General features: G+C 44.3%; 1 protein-coding gene across 1 annotated transcript; it reads left to right on the forward strand.

Annotated features, from left to right (window-relative positions):
• Window positions 1–8292: 8292 nt before the first annotated feature.
• On the forward strand, window positions 8293–20627 carry LOC310795698 (extracellular calcium-sensing receptor-like; the record flags this gene model as incomplete). The annotated part of the gene is made up of 6 exons (XM_083657766.1): window positions 8293–8525; window positions 8727–9024; window positions 9136–9939; window positions 10126–10353; window positions 10496–10619; window positions 19714–20627. 6 exons carry the CDS (start codon window positions 8293–8295, stop codon window positions 20625–20627), a joined length of 2601 nt encoding a protein of 866 aa, XP_083513892.1.
• Window positions 20628–21716: the final 1089 nt, after the last annotated feature.

Genomic DNA, 21716 nt, shown 5'->3' on the forward strand with positions numbered 1-21716 from the left:
ACATAATCTCAACGTCTAATGATGTTGGGATTTTACGTTATAATGACGTTAATATTGGGATGTTTAGAAGACGTTGGATTTTAGTTACTTTATAACACAACTTAAAATCGACTAAATATCAACGTCTGATGATGTTAGAATTTAACGTTGTGTGGATGTTAATATTACAACGTTTACCAGACGTTGGATTTTGGTTATTTAAAAACGCAACTTAAAACCAACATAATATCAACGTCAGATGTCGTCAGTATTAACCGTCAACCTGACGTTGACATTAGACGTTGGACTGACATTGGATTATGGTCACGGACGTCACGACCTCCATCCAACCAAAGATCAACGTCTAATGACGTTGTGTGCCATCTCCAAAACTCTTGAGAGGGTGGTTGCCGCCCAACTCCAGTCCCACCTCGACTCAAACAACCTCCACGAACCATTTCAATATGGTTTCCGACCTAATCACAGCACTGAAACAGCCCTGGTAAAAATAACTAACGACTTCCTCCGTGCAGCTGACTCTGGACTCCTCACCATCCTCATCCTCCTTGACCTCTCCACTGCTTTCAATACCATCTCCCACCCACTACTTGTGGAGCACCTGGCGAACATTGGAATCACTGGTGTTGCACTTTCCTGGTTTGCATCCTACCTCCCGACAGACAACAGTTTGTCCAACTAGGGAACCACTCGTCCGGGTGTTCTGCCATTTGACCCAGGGGTCAGTATTGGGTCCACTCCTATTCATCACCTACCTCCTCCCCCTGGGTAAAATCCTCTGACACCTTGGTGTCCAGTTTCACTGCTATGCAGATGATAGCCAGGTCTATATCTCCACCAAACCCACCACCGCTCTTCCTCCCACCTCCCTCACTGCCTGCCTCCAGGACATCAGGAGCTGGATGAACAGTAACTTCCTGAAGTTAAATGCCAGTAAAACCGAGGCCTTGCCCATCGGCTCCAAAAACATCCTGTCTCAAAACACCACTGTCCCAAACATCATCATTGACAGCTTCCCTGTTCCCTTCTCCACCCAAGTCAAGAGCCTCAGCATCATTCTGGACAGCACCCTTTCCTTTGCACCCCACATAAAAAACATCACCCGGTCTGCTTTCTTCCACATCCGCAACATCTCCAGACTTTGCCCATCCCTGTCCCAACACAGCACCAAAGTCCTCATCCACACATTTGTTACATCCCAGATTGATTACTGCAGCTCTCTTCTCTCTGGCCTACCCACCAAATTGCTCAACAGAGTCCAAATGCCTGGATCATCACCCGCACTAAATCATCTGATCACCTCACCCCTGTCCTCATTCAACTCCACTGGCTTCCCATTCACTACCGGATTGACTTCAAAAACCTTCTGCTCACTTACAAAGCCCTACACAACCTAGCACCCACACATCTCTCTGACCTCCTCCAGGAATACACCCCTTCCCGCTCCCTACGCTCTTCCTCAGCTGGCCTCCTGACCGCCCCCCCCTCGCCTCAGTACCATGGGTGCTAGGGCCTTCAGCTGCTCTGCACCCAGAATCTGGAACTCCTTGTCATCACACATCCACCAGTCTGACTCCATCACCACATTCAAATCCCACCTCAAAACCCACCTGTTCAAATTGGCCTACTACCTTTAATCATATACGGCACTCAATCTGTTATTCGCCTGCCGTGTGTATCTCCTGTCTTTTCTTATATCTACGCTCGTCGTATCTTATTGATGCTGGTGTTTGCAATGCTTGTTTTTATGTATGATCTTTTAGAATGTCATGTCTCTTTTATGCACCTTGGGTGTTTTGAAAGGTGTCACCAAATAAAATGTATTATTAGTATTATGCCACTTATCCCCCCATTTGGAATTTCTGTTTCAGAGAAAAGGTAGGCCTATGTCTAAAGAAATCTCATTTGCAATAGAACTGTACCAGATATCTCCATACAACTACTGGTCAGTGTTCAATAGCACCCTAGACAATTCAGTAATGTTATATTTTTAGGGATTTCAGTTTTTCTGATAAATGAGAGAAAAGTGATGGAGTCCTATGTTCCTATCACCACAAAGTACAATTTCCGCCTAAACTAAAGCTATGTTTACAGGACTATAATTCATTATCTTTTTAGGTAAATCATTTTCTGACTATTTGGTGATGTAGGGCAGCCAGCTGGTTCATACCTTAGCAAATCTGATGAGGAAAAGAGTGAGCATTCTCAAGTTATGGGCTTTAATGCCACTTATTCCCCATTCGGAATGACATACAATAATTTGACTGTTTCAGTGAAGAGGTATAGGCCTATGTCTAAAGAAATCTAATTTGCAATAGAACTGTACCAGATATCTCCATACAACTACTGGTCAGTGTTCAATAGCACCATTACGGCAACCATTTTAGGGCATCCTCGTCAGTCAGAGTATAGGCTATCGTTCCTCAGTCTAAAGCGTTGTGAGTTGTCATGTCTCCTATAGTAAACCGTCGAGTGTGCTCTGAAACACCTTCAGTCCTCACACGAAAACGCTGTCATTCCTCCTGCCTCACTAAAAACGTTGTCGATCCTCCTGCAGACTAGCTGTCAGACATCACTCAAACTAGCTGTCAGGCATCACTCCTCATGTCTCACACAAAAACGTTGTCGATCCTCCTGCAGACTAGTTGTCAGACATCACTCAAACTAGCTGTCAGGCATCACGCCTCACACAAAAACGTTGTCGATCGTCCTGCAGACTAGTTGTCAGACATCACTCAAACTAGCTGTCAGGCATCACTCCTCACGTCTCACACAAAAAACGTTGTCGATCGTCCTGCAGACTAGTTGTCAGACATCACTCAAACTAGCTGTCAGGCATCACGCCTCACGTCTCACACAAAAACGTTGTGGATCCTCCTGCAGACTAGTTGTCAGACATCACTCAAACTAGCTGTCAGGCATCACGCCTCACGTCTAGGAACATCTAGTTTAATCGACAATAGACTATATATATATTTAGATATATATATTTATATTTCTTGAAATTCTTCCAACACAAAGACCGGAAGGCTAAATTTGGACACATGTAAATTAAACATAAAAAGTTAAATGGCTTTAAGGTAGATTCCTAGGATACTTCTTTATTGAATGGGAAAGCTTATTTAATTATTTAATGGTAAACTGTTGTTCCATCAGGCATAAGATATCCAAACAATGTAGGGTGTGTGCAGAAAACATTTGACTTCTCCAATAGCCTTGGTTATGGCCTCTTGGAAGACATCCAAAGAATAGCAAGTAGAGGTGATACACATTAAGCAAAATGGAAGGTTTTGGTCTTGTGAAGTTATTTGCAAAATTTAGATAGGCTACACAAGTCATGTGTATGAGTGATGACTGCAGTTAGGAAGAAACAGTTAAAACCCCCAGTTCCATCAAAACATTATTTTCTATCCAAATAAGTAAACGACGGTGCAGTAGTTTGAGTGCTCTCCTATTACAATTTATTTATTTAAAAAGACAATGTATCTTTTCCATTTTTATTTTCTATTCTTGTTTTTGTCAGAGGTTAAGACAGATAATTCACCAAAATTCAGTATAACAGTTGTCCTTTGTAGGTCAATAACAGGTGATTATAATCCATTGGCAGGTGATTACACTCAAATGACAAAAGCAGCCAATGAGCTGTGTATTGTGAAGCGCCATATTGGTAGGAAATGCATGTGACATCATGGAATGCTATGAATAGGCTAGGCTACAGTTCAAGGCCCAAGTGTCCAGATTAAAGGTTCATTTTAATACAGTGAGTAATCATAACACAGTGGAATTTGACTTTGTCCAATATGCATATCAACTCTCCCCTATAAATAACTTTTCGAATGACTGAGATAGTATAGAGTATTTTAATCTGTTATGCGTCTAAAAGTAAAATGTGAGAACAAATGACATAACATTCCACAACGTATTTTGTACAGTGACATTCCAACAAGACCATAAAAATAAATACTTTCCCCTGTGTTTCATGAAAATTATTTGCCAAGATGTACTACAGAGATTAAAGTAACCAAATAAGTCAAAATCTCAAAATACTTGATAAACTCATTTTCATCACGTGAAGGCTTTATGTAATTTCAAAACGTTAAAAGATGCAGAGTGGCTGGCTGTTATCAGGACCATCAGAGAGAGTCAGAGTAGCTGGCTGTTATCAGGACCATGAGAGAGGCAGAGTAGCTGGCTGTGATCAGGACCATGAGAGAGGCGGAGTGGCTGGCTGTTATCAGGACCATGAGAGAGGCGGAGTGGCTGGCTGTTATCAGGACCATGAGAGAGGGGCAGAGTTGCTGGCTGTTATCAGGACCATGAGAGAGGCGGAGTGGCTGGCTGTTATCAGAACCATGAGAGAGGGGCAGAGTAGCTGGCTGTTATCAGGACCATGAGAGAGGCGGAGTGGCTGGCTGTTATCAGGACCATGAGAGAGGGGCAGAGTAGCTGGCTGTTATCAGGACCATGAGAGAGGCAGAGTAGCTGGCTGTTATCTGGACCATTAGGGGCAGTGTGGCTGGCTGTTATCAGGACCATGAGAGAGACAGAGTGGCTGGCTGTTATCAGGACCATCAGAGAGAGGCAGAGTGACATATTTACTTGAAAGTGCAGTCCATTCATTTAGAAGTCTGTGCAGCAAAGATGTATGTGATGTCCTTTCAACGAAGCAAAGTGGTCGTTGTGTCCTAAACTGTACTGCACGCGACTGCAGGTAAAAACAAAACGAAGCGCACAAAAAACTTTCTGTGCACAATGGAAGCGCTCTCAACATGATTTCCATAACGTTACATGAAAAAAGCACCTTGGTCGTGAACGCCGCCTAAAGCCATTGGTGAGTTCGCCTAGCACCTATTTTTAAAGCTTTTTGGTTGCTCTTGTTCTGTAAAGGTGTGGTGTTTGGAAAAACCCTTCACGTGGTGGGATTTTGACATTTTTATTTTTTGAGATTTCCATAAAGTAGAAACTCTCCCGTATAGATGTTTTAAATTGACAACAAAAACATTCTAAATTGAACCCCAGCTCACTTCCTGTTGCAGTGTTTGCTATGGACTGAAAAGAAGGGGGGGGAAGCATTCCAGTGGAGGACTGACCATTCTGTGAAATGTTTCTTATTACATTAAAACGTGTTAACAGGTTTCATCTGGTTTGCTTGTCATTTCAAGTTTCATGTGTTTTCCCTCTCTAGACACTATCATTTGAGATTGATTTCTGTTTGCTCAATCTTCTGTAATTGATGTGATATGCATACTTGCACAAAGTCAAATTCCTCTTTGGCATTATGATTACTCAGTCTATTACAATGATCCTGGAATCTTTGGGTGGACACGTGGGCCTTGAACTCTAGCCTAGCCATAGTATTCCCATGATGTCATGCATTTCCTACAAATGTTTGTTGATTGCCAATACACAGTTCATTGCTTTTGTCAGTGTAATCATCAGTTATTTTGGTGAATTATCGGTCTTAACCTCTGACAGAAACAATCATTGAAATGATACAGTAAGAGCTAACCATTGAAATAGGTGAGCACTCACTGCCATGTCAAAACTGTTCACTTATTTGGATGGAAAATGAATGTTTGATGGCCCAGGGGTTTTCTGGTTTACAAATTGGATGTTTGCTTACAGTGTACCTGGTTGAAAACTCACGCTTTATATTGTTTAGCCCATGACTGCTTATATTTTCTGTTTGTGGCTCAACCAAAAAAGTTTCGCCACCCCTGTCTGACACCGATGGCCCAGCTCCTCAACATGTCCTTAGGCTGCTGGTTATGTTTGGTGGTCATCAACAAGACACTTGTGTATCTAAATTTTGCTAATAACTTTTCACAAGACCAAAACCTTCCATTTTGCTTAATGTGCATCACCTCTACTTGCTATTCTTTGGATGTCTACCAAGAGGCCATAACCAAGGCTATTGTAGAAGTCAAATGTTTTCTGCACACACCCTACATTGTTTGGATATCTTATGCCTGATGGAACAACAGTTTACCATTAAATAATTAAATAAGCTTTCCCATTCAATAAAGAAGTATCCTAGGAATCTACCTTAAAGCCATTTAACTTTTTATGTTTAATTTACATTTGTCCAAATTTAGCCTTCCGGTCTTTGTGTTGAAAGAATTTCAAGAAATATAAATATATATATCTAAATATATATATAGTCTATTGTCAATTAAACTAGATGTTCCTCTTAGTGTTACTATGTTAATTCTATTGGGTCTCATAGATTACTACTTTAATATATTGTAAATATAAAAAAAACGCATGCTTTTATTTTGAAAGGCAAAAGCATTCAACCGGAAGTGAAGTTGTTAAAAATTGTTGCTAACTTCACAGGCATTCTTTCCCCACACGGAAGAACAACCAAAAACAACGAATTACAGCGTTTTCATGTGATGCCTGACAGCTAGTTTGAGTGATGCTTGACAACTAGTCTGCAGGACGATCGACAACGTTTTTGTGTGAGACGTGAGGCGTGATGCCTGACAGCTAGTTTGAGTGATGTCTGACAACTAGTCTGCAGGAGGATCCACAACGTTTTTGTGTGAGACGTGAGGCGTGATGCCTGACAGCTAGTTTGAGTGATGTCTGACAACTAGTCTGCAGGAGGATCGACAACGTTTTTAGTGAGGCAGGAGGAATGACAGCGTTTTCGTGTGAGGACTGAAGGTGTTTCAGAGCACACTCGACGGTTTACTATAGGAGACATGACAACTGACAACGCTTTAGACTGAGGAACGATAGCCTATAGCCTACTCTCACTGACGAGGATGCCCTAAAATGGTTGCCGTACACCATAGACCAGGGGTGCCCAATACGTCGATCGCGATCGACCGGTCGATCGCGAAGGTAGTTTGGTCGATCGCATGGCATTGAGGGGAGAATTTTTTTTTTTTTTTTTACTGTTTTTCCACTGTTTCCACTGTTTTTCCACTGTTTTTCCACTGTTCCACTGTTTTCCACTGTATACTCAGTGTATATAAATAAATATGTTTGGTAGATCACTTTGACTTGGTCATTTTAAAAGTAGCTCCCAAGCTGAAAAAGTGTGGGCACCCCTGCCATAGACAATTCAGTAATGGTATATTTTTCAGGGATTTCAGTTTTTCTGATAAATGAGAGAAAAGTGATGGAGTCCTATGTTCCTATCACCACAAAGTACAATTTCTGCCTAAACTAAAGCTATATTTACAGGACTATAATTCATTATCTTTTTAGGTAAATCATCTTCTGACTATTTAGTGATGTAGGGCAGCCACTTGGTTCATACCTCAGCAAATCTGATGAGGAAAAGAGTGAGCATTCTCAAGTTATTGGCTTTTTTGTCACCTTTCCCCTATTCGGACTGGCCTAATTTGGCTCTTTTTCCAGGGTTGGGGTAGTTCTTTTCTGTGTGACAACAATCAATTTCATTAATGGGCACGTCAAAGCCACCGTGAATCCTTATTATTATGAAACATGGCAGATAGTAGATGTGAGAGTATCCTCCGCTACATGTGACTGTGGCAGGGATTTATGTGTGAGGGGTCCGAGCGTGGTAAAAGGCCACGTCCTAAGGCTCGCCCCTGAGCCCACCCCAAGATGAGATGTTGTTTCTGGTTTAGTTCCCCTTTAACCTTAATTGTTCTAGGCTTTAGCGCTCCTTCATCCTCCATTATTTTTCAAAGTGCTGCAAATCAGACATTCAAATATCAAATGGAAAAACACCACAATGTTATGTGACTGAATAGGCTACTACTCATAAGACACCGCCAAAACTCATTAAGAACTTTCCAGTTTTGCACCTCCCTCCTCTGTCCTGTCCTCCTTGTGGAGCCCTAACATCACTGTTAATTACTATGTGTGATGTTTTAATATCTATAAATACAGATGCAAACTCTGCCCTGCTCCTTTTAGGGTGCACCTGCTGCTGCCCTGCAGTTGCTCTCAAGGTCCTTACACATGCATAAGTTAAGTTAGTTAATTAGTTAGTTAGTTAATTCGCCCGTCAATACATTTTTTTTACCTATATCAGGTATATTATTTTTTTCTGACCAAATTTTCAGAAATTCACTTGCGAAGTGAAGACATCTGTTACTGTGATTGACAGGTGGGATACAATTTGCACTGCATTTTCATGCTGTATATTTGCATCGCTCTTGGTGTGTAAAATTTTAAATGTCCATTTTACTCTCTTCTTTTCTTTTATTTTCCTGTCAAACATTTTATGTGAAGCACTTTGAATTGCCTCTGTGTATGAAATGTGCTATACAAATAAACTTGACTTGACTTGACTTGACTTAAACTGTCTTTAGTATGATGTCCACCCAAAGCTGGACAGAGCAGAGTTGGGTCCTTCTGCTGCTGCTGCTGGTGCCATCTCTCTCTGGGGCTGAGGACTCGGTGTGTCAGCAGATAGGGGAGCCGGAGATCCCCCAGCTGTCTAAGAATGGGGACATTATTTTGGGTGGAATCTTCCCTTTACATGTCAGATGGAAAAAGAGACATCACACCTATATGTACAGACCAGCGGCGCTGCAGTGCACAAGGTAAACCACACTGTAGCAAGCTCTTTGACATAAGTAAGTAAGATAGAAGATTAGAAGAGCTGGGTAGATATACAAAATGGATTAAAAAAAAAGCTATCATGCTGAGTTGTGAAATAAGAAATGTTTGCTCACATTTTCTTTTAATATTGTTTCATTGGACATACTGGCTATAACACCAACTATTTATATGTCTGGGTCGAGGTTCATGTTTGCAGGGTTCCAGTATGCTCAGGCTATGATCTTTGCCATTGAGGAGATTAATAACAGCACAGACTTGCTGCCTGGCATCTTTCTGGGCTACAAGATCTATGATTCATGTGGCAACAGGGCAAGGGGAATAAGGGTGGCACTGGCCTTGGCTAATGGTAATGAGGATATATCCACAGCCTCCAAGGCACCCTGCACCAGACCGGCCCAAGTGCAGGCCATTATAGGAGAGTCCTCCTCCTCTCCTTCCATGGCTATATCCACTGTCATTGGACCTTTTCATATCCCATTGGTGGGTAGTTTTTACTGCTAAGTACTGCTAATGTGTTCTATGTTTTCCTCTGTACATTGTTTTAGAATTTGCATCCTCATCTTGAGAATATCATTCCTTTCTACTCCCTAGATCAGCCCCCTTGCCACCTGTGCTTGTCTTAGTGACAAAGTCCGCTACCCATCCTTCCTCAGAACAATACCCAGTGACTTCTACCAGAGCAGAGCTTTGGCCCAGTTGGTAAAGCACTTTGGCTGGACTTGGGTGGGAGCAATTAGGAGCAATAATGATTATGGCAATAACGGCATGGCCATATTCACAGAGACGGCCCAAAAGCTGGGCATCTGTCTAGAGTACTCTGTATCCTTCTTTAGAACAGATCCACCAGAAAAGATACAGGCAATAATTGACATTATCAAAGCTTCCACTTCCAAGGTGATTGTCGCTTTCGCCGCCCCCTCTGATTTGCAAATACTAATACATGTGATGGCCTCCCACAACCTGACTGGGTACCAGTGGGTAGGCAGTGAGGCCTGGATTGGTGATTCTGACACTGCAACTATGAATGGACACAACATTCTGGATGGTGCTATAGGGCTGACCATCCCCACGGTCCATGTCACAGGCATGAGAGAGTTCTTGTTGAATTTAAAGTCATTCAATTCATCTAGTAATAATAATGAATTGTTCACAGAATTATGGGAGAAAGTGTTTGATTGCAGGTTCAAGCAGACGACAGGCTCAAGAGGGAATCAGAGATACTGTACAGGGTCTGAAGATCTGTCTGGGCAGCAAAACATTGTCGCTAATATAATGTCATACATGCCCTTCTTGAACAATGTCTATAAAGGAGTGTATGCTGTGGCTCACGCACTACATAGTGTTCTTGGCTGTAAAGACATATGTGGCAATAACGTACAGCCATATCCATTCACGGTGAGTTGAATACTGAAAGCTGAATGATAATTCAACATTATGTGCTTCATATGGAGAGATTTGTTTTTGCTTTTTAAAATGTTAACAGTATTGTTTAATAAATTGCTACATGTCCATCATTCTGCAGAACTAATACGAGGTGGTTTACATTGAATGGAATAAGTAAAGTAATATCCATCTGCTTAGATATTGCAGCACATAAAAAGGGTTCAGTTCAAGACGAAGGAGGGGGAGGACGTTTACTTTGATGAGAATGGAGACCCACCAGCAAAGTATGACATCATAAACTGGCAGCTGAATGAAAACGGCAATGTGGAGTTTGTCATCGTTGGTCTTTACGACGCATCTTTACCTGCAGAAAAACAGCTAACTCTGCACACCAAGTCCTTAATTTGGGCACAGAACTTAGAACAGGTTAATACCGTATGATCATGCATGGATTGTTAATTGATGGGATTATTGTATCCTAATGTTGATTTGATCAGAATTCAAAATGGTGACTTGTTAGACAACACCATATCAAAGTGTATCTCATACTGCTTTTTTGATCATGCAGGTGCCTGTGTCAGTGTGCAGTGAGAGCTGTCCCCCAGGAACCCATAAGGTCCTCCAGAAAGGAAAGCCGGTCTGCTGCTATGATTGTATACCATGTGCAGAGGGAGAAATCAGCAACACCACAGGTACGCTAGTAGAGGGGCGGCTAACCTATCGTTCATTTTGTGATAAAAGCACCAAATTTTGCAGATATGTCCATAGATATATTCTGAACAAAACTGGATATTGGGGCAATCCAAATTTGCCCCCTGGTGGCCGTGGCAGACATTTTATATCGGCCTATTAGTGTGGCTTAACCCTCGTGTGGTCTTCGTCTTTTAGTCACACCGAGGGTGTTCGGGCCAATTTGACCCGGCTCATGTTCAACCATTCAAAAGTCGTTATAAACCCCAAAAATCCTACTAATCATAGTTTGTTCTTCATTTTAATAAAGAGCTACTCAAGTTTATTTATGATCTCCGCGAGGAGATTATGAGATTGCCGCTGTCAGTGCGTCTGTCTGTCTGTGCGTCTGTGCGTCTGTGCGTGCGTGTGTTCCTGTGCGTGCGTGTGTTCCTTGTGTGTTCCTTCCGGATCTCGAGAACCGTTGGTCAGATCTACTTCAAACTTTAGGAGTGTACTAAGGAGTACGTGACGGAGAACAGTGACCTGTTTTCGTGCAATTGGGCATAGCGCCACCTACTGGCAACACAGTGCGTGTGTTCCTTGTGTGTTCCTCCCGGATCTCCAGAACCGTTGGTCGGATCTACTTCAAACTTTAGGAGTGTACTAAGGAGTACGTGACGGAGAACAGTGACCTGTTTTCGTGCAATTGGGCATAGCGCCACCTACTGGCAACACAAAAAGTGGTTTATCTTGAGAACCCCTCGTCCGATCAACTTCAAACTCGGGGAGTGTGCTTAGGGGACCCAACGGAGTGCAGGGAGCTGAATTCCAGGCAATTCGGCATAGCGCCACCTACTGGCAACAAATAAAACATCTTGCAATTTGCCTTAGCACCACCTACTTGCAACAACCATAACGTTAGCTGTGCCTGCAGCAGCCAATCTGCTCCCACAATTGAGCTCCTCCGTGTCTGCTGCGACAGCCCATCCGCATGATCAGCCGTGGAGTTGTTATTATTCTCAACTGGAAGCATAGGAGCCGGTGACAAACACACGCGGAACGCTGTAAAAAAGCTGGATGTCGCGCACCCTTCACTGTGCACAGCAAACTCAGCAGAGAGCCACCAGAGACACTCCCATACGGAGGAGGAGTGTGCAGTTGAGGGGTGGGAGGGGGGGCACGCAGAGCAGCACACAACACCCAGACAGCAGGACAGGATTGGCAAACGCAAGCCAGAATATCCGATGCCCACCAGCAGCAAATCAAGACCAGCAAGAAGCTGCAACCAGCAGCGCACGCAGGGGCCAGCGCTGCTGGTTGCAGTTAAAAAATATTATTCTGCCAAACAAAATTCCCTGGCCTTCAATGTTTTATTGAAGGAAATTACTTTTGAGGTGTGACTACATTAGAAAATATTAGCTTCAGAGTCAGTGATGTGCTTGAAATGTTTAATTTCACAAAAGGCTCATTATCTCAGCTTCTAGAAAAAAATGGCTGTTTTTGGTTAAATCAAGCTATCTTCTCCGGCTCATAACTAAAGAACGGAAAATGGGATCAATAAACTTTTTTTTGCAGATGATAGAAGAGAGTCTCATCGTTCTTTGTGCGTGTTCAGTGTTTACATAGTAATATCACACAATATTCTGTGGGCCTCGAGAAATCACTGAAAACGCTCTGAAACTCTGGCACTGGGAGCGTCCGTTCTCCAAAAGTGGCTGGCACTCAATGAGTTAACATACTTTTCCTTGATGTTGAAATTCTAAAACGGGTCAGATTGACCCGAAGACCATCCGAGGGTATATGTAGAAGACATCTGGATATTGGGGCATTGCAGATTGGCATTTCTATGACCATTTTCCAAAATGGCCACCAGCCGTAGCTCAACATATGAGACCAATCGTTCATTTTGTGATACAAGCACCGCATTTTGCAGATGTGTTTATAGATATACTCTGAACAAAACTGGATATTGGGCCATCACAAATTTGCCCCCTGGTGGCCTTGGCATTTCTATGACCATTTTCCAAAATGGCCACCAGCCATAGCTCAACATATGAGACCAATCGTTCATTTTGTGATACAAGCACCAAATTTGGCAGATGTGTTTATAGATATACTCTGAACAAAACTGGATATTGGGCGATCACAAATTTGCGTGGCCGTGGCAGGCATTTTTCAAAATGGCGACCAACGGTTTGTCAACATTTGCTATCCAATTCGATCCACATGCAATACATAATATAGATCCTAGTAAGCCTGAGAACCAAATAAAAACACGTAAAAAATTATATGGACTTTTACAAAGTAATTGGTCACTTCGTTATGTGTGTACAATAGGCCTATTAGTGCGACTATTCATGTTTAGTGATAAAGAGGAGTCCCGCACACTGTCAATTACTTGCAAAAAAAACTTTTAATAAACACAACGTTTCGGTCTATCGACCTTCATCAGGTTAAAAAAAATGTTTAGTGATAAAAGTGAGAACCACTCATCCGATCGACTTCAAACTTGGAGAGTCCGCTGCTGGGAACCCGAAGAGGTTTGGTGGCCAATTCCGGACACGCGCATAGTCAGTGCCACCTACTGCAACACAGAAAGCTGTTTATCTCGAGAACCATTGATCCGATCTACTTCAAACTTGGGGAGTGCTCTACCGGGAACCCGACGGAGCGCGCTGCCCGGTTTCCCAGAGCTGCAGCTCTGCCTGCTATTGGTCCGTGATCAACAAGCTGCGCGATCATTGGACAGGCGACCTGTCAATCATCCCCTTTTCTATTGTCTATTTTACTCCAAATGGGCAAGTTATATAAGAAATTACCCCCCTACAGTTGTTATGAAAAGGTGAAATTAGCAATATAGACCAAAACCGTGTTAAGGCCCAGGTTATAAAGATGCTTAGAAGTGGGCCATTTTAACATGGGGGTGAACCGGAACGAGGGGATTTCTAAGCCCTGCCTCAAGTGGCCATTCGAGAGCTTGCGGGGGTTACTTCCGTGGTACCTCGTGGTAAAGCGGCAGAGCTTGCCCACTGGTCATCACCAAGGGGCTAGCTCGCTGCATTCTTTCGAATGGCCTGCAGGGAGCGACTCAACTGGCTGCAAAAATAAGTTTTATGGCCCTAGTGAACACTTTCCCAATGAGTTTATGGTCTCAGTTTAAAGTCTTCTCCAATAAAATATGATGTTCATTTTGTAAATATGGTCCCATTTCGAGTAAAACAAACGATAAAATAGATATGTTAAATATGTTTTGTGGCATGATTGACAGGCCCACAGCTCGCCGATCATCTACTCGTCCAAAGGAGTTCAAAGAACAATGGGTAACGTGATGTCACGGTGGCTACATCCAAGATCCTCTGACTCTGGTCATCACACATCTCAATACAATTTTGGGACAAATAACAATGAACAACAGGAAAGACAGCCAATAAAGAAAGGGCAAAATTACATCTAATCAATACAAGACTTTATGACAAGCCGTCACTCATGCATGAGTGACAGCTAAATAACAAGTAACAAGCAAATAGACATGTTGCCCACCAGTGATGTAGTTCCACCCTTGGGTCAGTCCCATTTATTGGCAATGCTGCACAAAGGCAACATTACTCACTATAGTTTTCCAAAGTCATGCCATCTTCCTGCTTAGGCATAATAAATGGTTGGTTCAAGGGATTTCAGCAGCCATTTATTTTTCCATAGACATTTCGTAGAATGCGTATAATTATATTATTTTACTTGTCAAACCAGCAATTCAGCTACATTTAGAATCAGGAGAGACCAGAGAACATTTTACTTGGACCAAAACAAAAAAAATATAGTGGATATAAAAAAAAAAAAAAAATGCACAGAGTCAATATTACAGTGTTGAATCCCCATTCATTGTTTATGCTACCCCTAGCGGGAGAAGGTAAACATCACAGTTTGTTGGGAGTTACAAAGTAACTAGTTATGCCGCCTCCCTGCCCGGCAACAATGCGCCACACACTGCATGCAGCCAGAGCCCCAGAGGCTAATGACCTTGAGTAGACGATAAGACCCAGAGGCTAATCACCTTGAGTAGGCGATAAGCCCCAGAGGCTAATGATGACCTTGAGTAGGCGATAAGCCCCAGAGGCTAATGATGACCTTGAGTAGGCTATCAGCCCCAGAGGCTAATGATGACCTTGAGTAGGCTATCAGCCCCAGAGGCTAATGACCTTGAGTAGGCGATAAGCCCCAGAGGCTAATGATGACCTTGAGTAGGCTATCAGCCCCAGAGGCTAATGACCTTGAGTAGGCTATCAGCCCCAGAGGCTAATGACCTTGAGTAGGCTATCAGCCCCAGAGGCTAATGACCTTGAGTAGGCGATAAGCCCCAGAGGTTAATGACCTTAAGTAGGCGATAAGCCCCAGAGGCTATAATGACATTGAGTAAACTATAAGCCCTAGAGGCTAATGATGACCTTGGGTAGACGATAAGCCCCAGATGCTAATGATGACCTTGAGTAGACAATAAGCCCCAGTACGGCAACCATTTTAGGGCATCCTCGTCAGTCAGAGTATAGGCTATCGTTCCTCAGTCTAAAGCGTTGTCAGTTGTCATGTCTCCTATAGTAAACCGTCGAGTGTGCTCTGAAACACCTTCAGTCCTCACACGAAAACGCTGTCATTCCTCCTGCCTCACTAAAAACGTTGTGGATCCTCCTGCAGACTAGTTGTCAGACATCACTCAAACTAGCTGTCAGGCATCACTCCTCACACAAAAACGTTGTCGATCGTCCTGCAGACTAGTTGTCAGACATCACTCAAACTAGCTGTCAGGCATCACTCCTCACATCTCACACAAAAACGTTGTCGATCGTCCTGCAGACTAGTTGTCGGACATCACTCAAACTAGCTGTCAGGCATCACTCCTCACGTCTCACACAAAACGTTGTCGATCGTCCTGCAGACTAGTTGTCAGACATCACTCAAACTAGCTGTCAGGCATCACTCCTCACGTCTCACACAAAAACGTTGTGGATCCTCCTGCAGACTAGTTGTCAGACATCACTCAAACTAGCTGTCAGGCATCACGCCTCACACAAAAACGTTGTCGATCGTCCTGCAGACTAGTTGTCAAGCATCGTATTTGTATGCAGATGAGATTTATTAACAAAATTCTGCCTTTTATTTAGTTTTTGGGGGTCGTTTTGTTTTGCTTTGAGTCCGGCCCTGGGGCCGCATTTTGCCCCATGCCCCAGGGCTGCAAGAAATGACTGTAGAACAGTAATTTCTTACACATGAGATTACTTTTAGCCTTTTAGTCATAAAGATTATTGAAAGATAGCCTATTCCATATTCCAGACTGAAATGTTATAACAGAAGTGCAGTATTGGCCAGAATGACATGAACATTTGGACACAGCGGGTATCTTGCATGTTGCGTTCACGTGCACTGTACATTTATATATATATATATATATATATATATATATATATATATATATATATATATATATATATATATATATATATATATATATATATTGCAATTCCATCATGGGCCACAGGGGGTGCCCATATTTTGCCCATGTGTGTTTTAGAAGATAAATAAATCACTTAACAGCGACTCAAAAAAACAGCGTGTTATCTCAGTTAATAGCTAACAAATGCTCACTTGATGTCTGTAACACTAGTTTGATAGCTCATGTTAAAGTGTCTATGTTAGTTTATATAGGTCTGTAACAAACTACAGTACTTTAAAGTTACAACTCATCAAGGCTGGAGCCAACAGGTTAACCAGGGGTTGAGCGATGTTTCACAAAATAATTGAATCAGTATTCACAAAATAACGTGCAATTGTCACGGCCAGTGTGTCTAGCATTAACAGTAACATTCATCAGAGCTCAGTGTCCAGGAATTTCTACCACGTTCAATTCCATGATAATCTTTCCATTGAATTTGGAAATTCTAAAGAAACAATAGCTATGGTTTTACTTCGTTTCGAACTTGGATTCTCACATATGCTGAAGCACGCCCAAGCGGCGCTGAACTGAATGCCTTTCTTTTTTCTCTAAAAAAGACCTTTAAAACCACCCAGGCGCTCCTCAAGGCATCCTGGCAAACCTCAGCTGGTGATTGGCGCAGCCACCCACACCAGCCAACGTGTCCTCCTTTGGAGACACGACCTGCGCAGACCGGCTGAGGCTACTCACTTTGCGCGCATTCAGCCTTGCTGTACAGTCGCACTTCTATCTCTGAGACCTAGCATTAGCTTCCAACGTTAGCTCTACCTGTCGAAAGACCAAACGGATGGGAAACGTCGGCTGTCGAGTCATCTCCGGCCGCGGACTACCTTCATTTCGGTTGGCGAACACCGGCTCTCGAAGAGGAAGAAAGCTAAGTGCTGCTTTTCTCTCACACGTGTTGCCGCTAGATGGCCGCGAGGGTTTTTGTTATGTCCTCTATGTAGCCTACACTGGTGTAAGAATTTTTCTTTGTAATGTACAGGGCAGTGAAAATGAATTTCCCTTCCGGGACAAATAAATTAAGTCTAAGTCTAACGCAGCCCCAGCAACGCAGGCAGCAGCAGCGTGGCCAGAGTCAGCACCGGCGGAGGCCGGCTGCTGCAGGTAGGGCCAGAGGGCAGTCCCACTTCGGTTTGGAGCTCCCAAGTGGACCTTGCCTTTAGAGTGCCCCTTGCCAGCGAAAGCCGCTCGGGGCCTGACGCCGCTGTGTCCCTTGACTGTGAACGCCTCTCGGGCCACACAGCGTGCTGGCATCGTCTCGCACCATTTACCCCCTCCACGTTCTCCTCCAGTCGGGGCGTTGGGCCATCTCCCGATGGCCACGATGCAGACTGCCTGACAGGCCACTGCCCCGAGGGGCCTGGCCAGTCACGCAAGCACCCACCCACGCGCCACTGCCTGCCAGGGCCTGGCCCGTTGGGCAAACGCCACCGGTTCGTCACCGGTATCAGTGTCGTACCTCCATTTTTCGGGGGAAAGCCGTCATTGTCGAGCAGACTTCCTGTTTGGAAGCAACTCTGCTCCCCTAGCCCGTGGATCTTGCGTACCCTGAAGAAAGGCTACGCGTTGCAGTTTGCTCACCCCCCCCCCTTCCCGTTTTGCGAGCGGACGAGGATTCAATGGCCATTTTATAGGAGGAAGTCTCCTCCCTAATGGCCAAGGGGGCGATATGCCTTGTGCCAGAGGCAGCGAGGCACTCTGGGTTTTACCACAGGTATTTCACTGTGCCAAAGAAAGACGGATCTGTGTGGCCCATATTAGACCTCAGGCCTCTGAACGAGACGCTGAGGAAATTGTCATTTTGCATGCTTACCCTGCCTCGCCTTTTCAATGCGATAAGGCCTGGAACTTCTTTACTTCCGTCGACCTGCAGGACGCCTTCTTTCATATTCGCATAGTAGAGAGACACAGGAATTTCCTACGGTTTTCCTTCCTGGACGTAGCCTATGAGTTTTGCATCCTGCCCTTTGGCCTGCCCTTGAGCCCACAGACTTTTACCGTGTGCGTGAACACGACGTTAGCCCCCTCCGCTCAAGGGGGATACGCATATATGTTTACGTCGACGACACGCTCATAGCGGCAGACTCGAGGGAACTTGTCATCGCGCACACCAAAGTGGTGACGGATCATCTACAGGCCCTGGGTTTCTTAATAAGCTGGCAGAAGAGCTCTCTTGTCCCTGGGCAGGTTGCAACCTTCCTGAGACTGGAGTTGAACTCCCTGTCCATGCGTGCACGCCTCACTGCAGTGAGGCAGAGATGCATTTTGGAAACAGCGGGGACCCTGCGACGGGCGCACACAGTCTCGGTGCATCATTGCTCAGTGATGCTGGGGCTCATGGCCGCGGCAGCCGCTATCATCCCCCTTGGGCTGCTACACATGTGCCCTTTCCAGATCTGGTTCCTCAGTCACCGCCTGGACCCGGCGAAGCATCGCCGTTGCGAACTGGCGCTGACGGACATTGCCTGCCAGGCTTTGGCCACATGGACGGACCCACATTGGCTCTCGTCGGGCACTCGATTGGGTCTAGTCCCACTCAGGCGCGTCATCCGGACCGACGCCTTCCTCTGGGGATGGGGGGAGGTGTTCCAGGGACTCGCGGCAAACAGCCAGTGGGAAGCCCGAGAGCTTCGCCACATAAACGTGCTAGAGTTGGAGGCGGTTCGCCTAGCTCTACGCCACTTCCAGAATCAGATACACGGTCACCATGTACTGATATGCACGGACAACACCGCCACGGTTGCTTACATCAATCGCCAGGGCAGTGTCCGGTCTCAACCGTTAAACCGGTTGGCGACGGAAATACATCAGTGGGCACATGCCCATCTGTTGTATCAGCCCACATACAGGGCCAGTTGAACTCAGGCACGGATCTGTTGTCAAGGGGCAACGTCCGCATGTCAGAGTGGTGGAGCAGATTTGGGCCAAGTTCGGCCGATCTCTTCGCATTGCGGGACAGCCCCCCTCTAGGGCACGATGCTTTGGAGCACGAGTGGCCAAAAGAGGACCTCTATGCTTTTCCCCCCATTCCCCCGATCCTGCAGGTGCTGGACAGGGTCAGGGAACAGGGCCTACAGCTCATGCTGGTAGCGCTGATATGGCCGTCGCAGATCTGGTTCACCGTGGTTAGTGCCACGCCGACCGGACCTCCTGTCACAGGCGGAGGGGGGATACTTCACCCTTCCCCCCACAGGTGGGAACTGGCAGCTTGGTCCCTGAGCGGGACCGCTTGCTAGCTCAAGGCTTGCTGTTGAATGTGATACAAACCTGGGTGGTTTTAAATGTATTTTGTAGAGAAAAAAGAAAGGCATTCAGTTCAGCGCCACTTGGGCGGGCTTCAGCTTATGTGAGAATCCTCGTTCTCACTCGTAAAACCTGGGTTGTAGGACAACCCTAACGTTTTCGTTGACTAAGATGAAACTAAAATACGCTAACTAAAACTTGACTAAATAAAAACAGGATGGGGTTGACTAAATATGATGAAAACTAAGAAGGACATTTAACACAGGACTAAGACTAAAAAAACAAACAACAAAATTAACCCCGGCCTGGCCTGCTGCGACCGCCGTAGGAAAATAAAGGAGCTACTCGGGAAATGTAATATCTGTTTTCATTTTAACTTGTAGATTCCATCACCTGCGTGCGATGCCATCCTGAATTCTGGTCAAACGAGAAAAGAGATGACTGTGAAAAGAAGGACACCGAGTTTCTATCATATGAAGAGATTATGGGGGCACTGCTTGCGGCGGCGGCGCTCTTAGGAACTTGCATGACTGCTATTGTGGCTTTCATTTTCTTCAGATACAGGAACAGCCCCATAGTCAAGGCCAACAACTCCGAGCTGAGCTTCCTGCTGCTCTTCTCCCTGGCCCTGTGTTTCCTGTGTTCTCTGACATTCATCGGCCGGCCCTCTGAGTGGTCCTGCATGCTGCGACACACAGCATTTGGGATCACCTTTGTCCTCTGCATGTCTTGTGTTCTGGGGAAAACTATAGTGGTGTTACTGGCCTTCAGGGCTACACTTCCAGGGAGTAATATCATGAAATGGTTCGGCCCTGCTCAGCAGAGACTCAGTGTTCTGGCTTTCACTCTCATACAGGCCCTGATTTGCATACTCTGGCTAACTATCTCTCCTCCTTTTCCTTTCAATAATTTTAAACACTTTAAAGATATAATCATCTTAGAATGTGCATTAGGCTCAGCTGTAGGCTTCTGGGCTGTGTTGGGGTATATAGGAGTCCTGGCTATGTTATGTTTCTTTCTAGCTTTTTTGGCTCGGAAACTTCCTGATAATTTCAATGAAGCCAAATTCATCACCTTCAGCATGCTGATATTCTGTGCGGTCTGGATTACCTTTATCCCTGCGTATGTCAGCTCTCCAGGCAAGTTCAGTGTTGCTGTGGAGATATTTGCTATTCTGGCCTCCAGTTTTGCACTGCTAATCTGTATTTTTATTCCAAAATGTTACATTATCTTATTGAAGCCAGAAAAGAATACAAAAAAGAACATGATGGGTAAAATGCCATCAAAATCATCATGATGAAGGAATATAATAGGCATACATGTAGTAGAATGACAAGAACTTGTTTCAATCGAAACACATTTCATGAATGCAATAGAGTACTATTGAGTTGCTCTCATTGACATTAATCCTAATCAGAGCTATGCTATTGCTGATGCTGTTCCTCCTTGTCCTGCTAAAGGGGAGAGGAGACTGCGTGTGCGAGGCTTTTCCCTAACCCAGATCAAATAAAGTAGATAAGCAAGATAAAATCTCTGATAGTGTGAACATATATACACTGTATATGTTTACGCTGTATATGTTCACTCTATAGTTCACATTGCTGTTGTTGATTTATACTCTATAAGTCATGACTGCATGATGGCGACATCCCCCAAAGTACCAAATAGTGGAAATAAACATAATGGACATTTTCCGTGTCAACTCAAACATTTATAGATAACTCTTTTGTCATGCGTTGCTACATTCAGTTCAAATTTGATCTGTCTCCAAATCAGGCTCCTGATGTAGCCATTAATGTCAATTATACCATGGTCTGGGTGAATACTCGATTCTGATTGGCTGCAGGGTGACCATTAATTTGTGATGGTCTGTTCATCGTTCATATCAATGCGCCAGGATCACGACAGAGCCTCCACACAGTTTACTTGTTTAGTTTCGATAATTCCTAGATGCCTATGGGATTGTGATTGTTATTTGATCCCATATAGACACTCAATAATTGAGCCAAGATAGCCTGATATTGCTGTTTGACTTCAGACTACATCAAATACATATAATAAAAAGGTCTGCTGAAGGCATTTATTTGTTTCTGACTCTCACTCAAACATTTCAGCTATTCTATGTCATCTCCTTTCATCATAAGTAAAATGTATTCACTTCCATTCACTGAGCCTCCCCTGCAACTGTTTGGAGCCTCCTGGGGAGGCCCGCCTCCCACTTTGAAAACCTCTGTCCTAACATATGTCAGGTGTTCGTCTATCGGGGTTTACCCTCCAATACAGAGATATGAATATATCTTGTATGGGAAAACCTGATTATTGGAATCAGGTGACGTGAATAATTACTTTAAAGAGCATGGAGCAGGGTAAATCCTTTACGGAATGT

Source organism: Poromitra crassiceps, assembly GCF_964638095.1.
Source record: "Poromitra crassiceps genome assembly, chromosome: 21".
Taxonomy (NCBI): Eukaryota; Metazoa; Chordata; class Actinopteri; order Beryciformes; family Melamphaidae; genus Poromitra; species Poromitra crassiceps.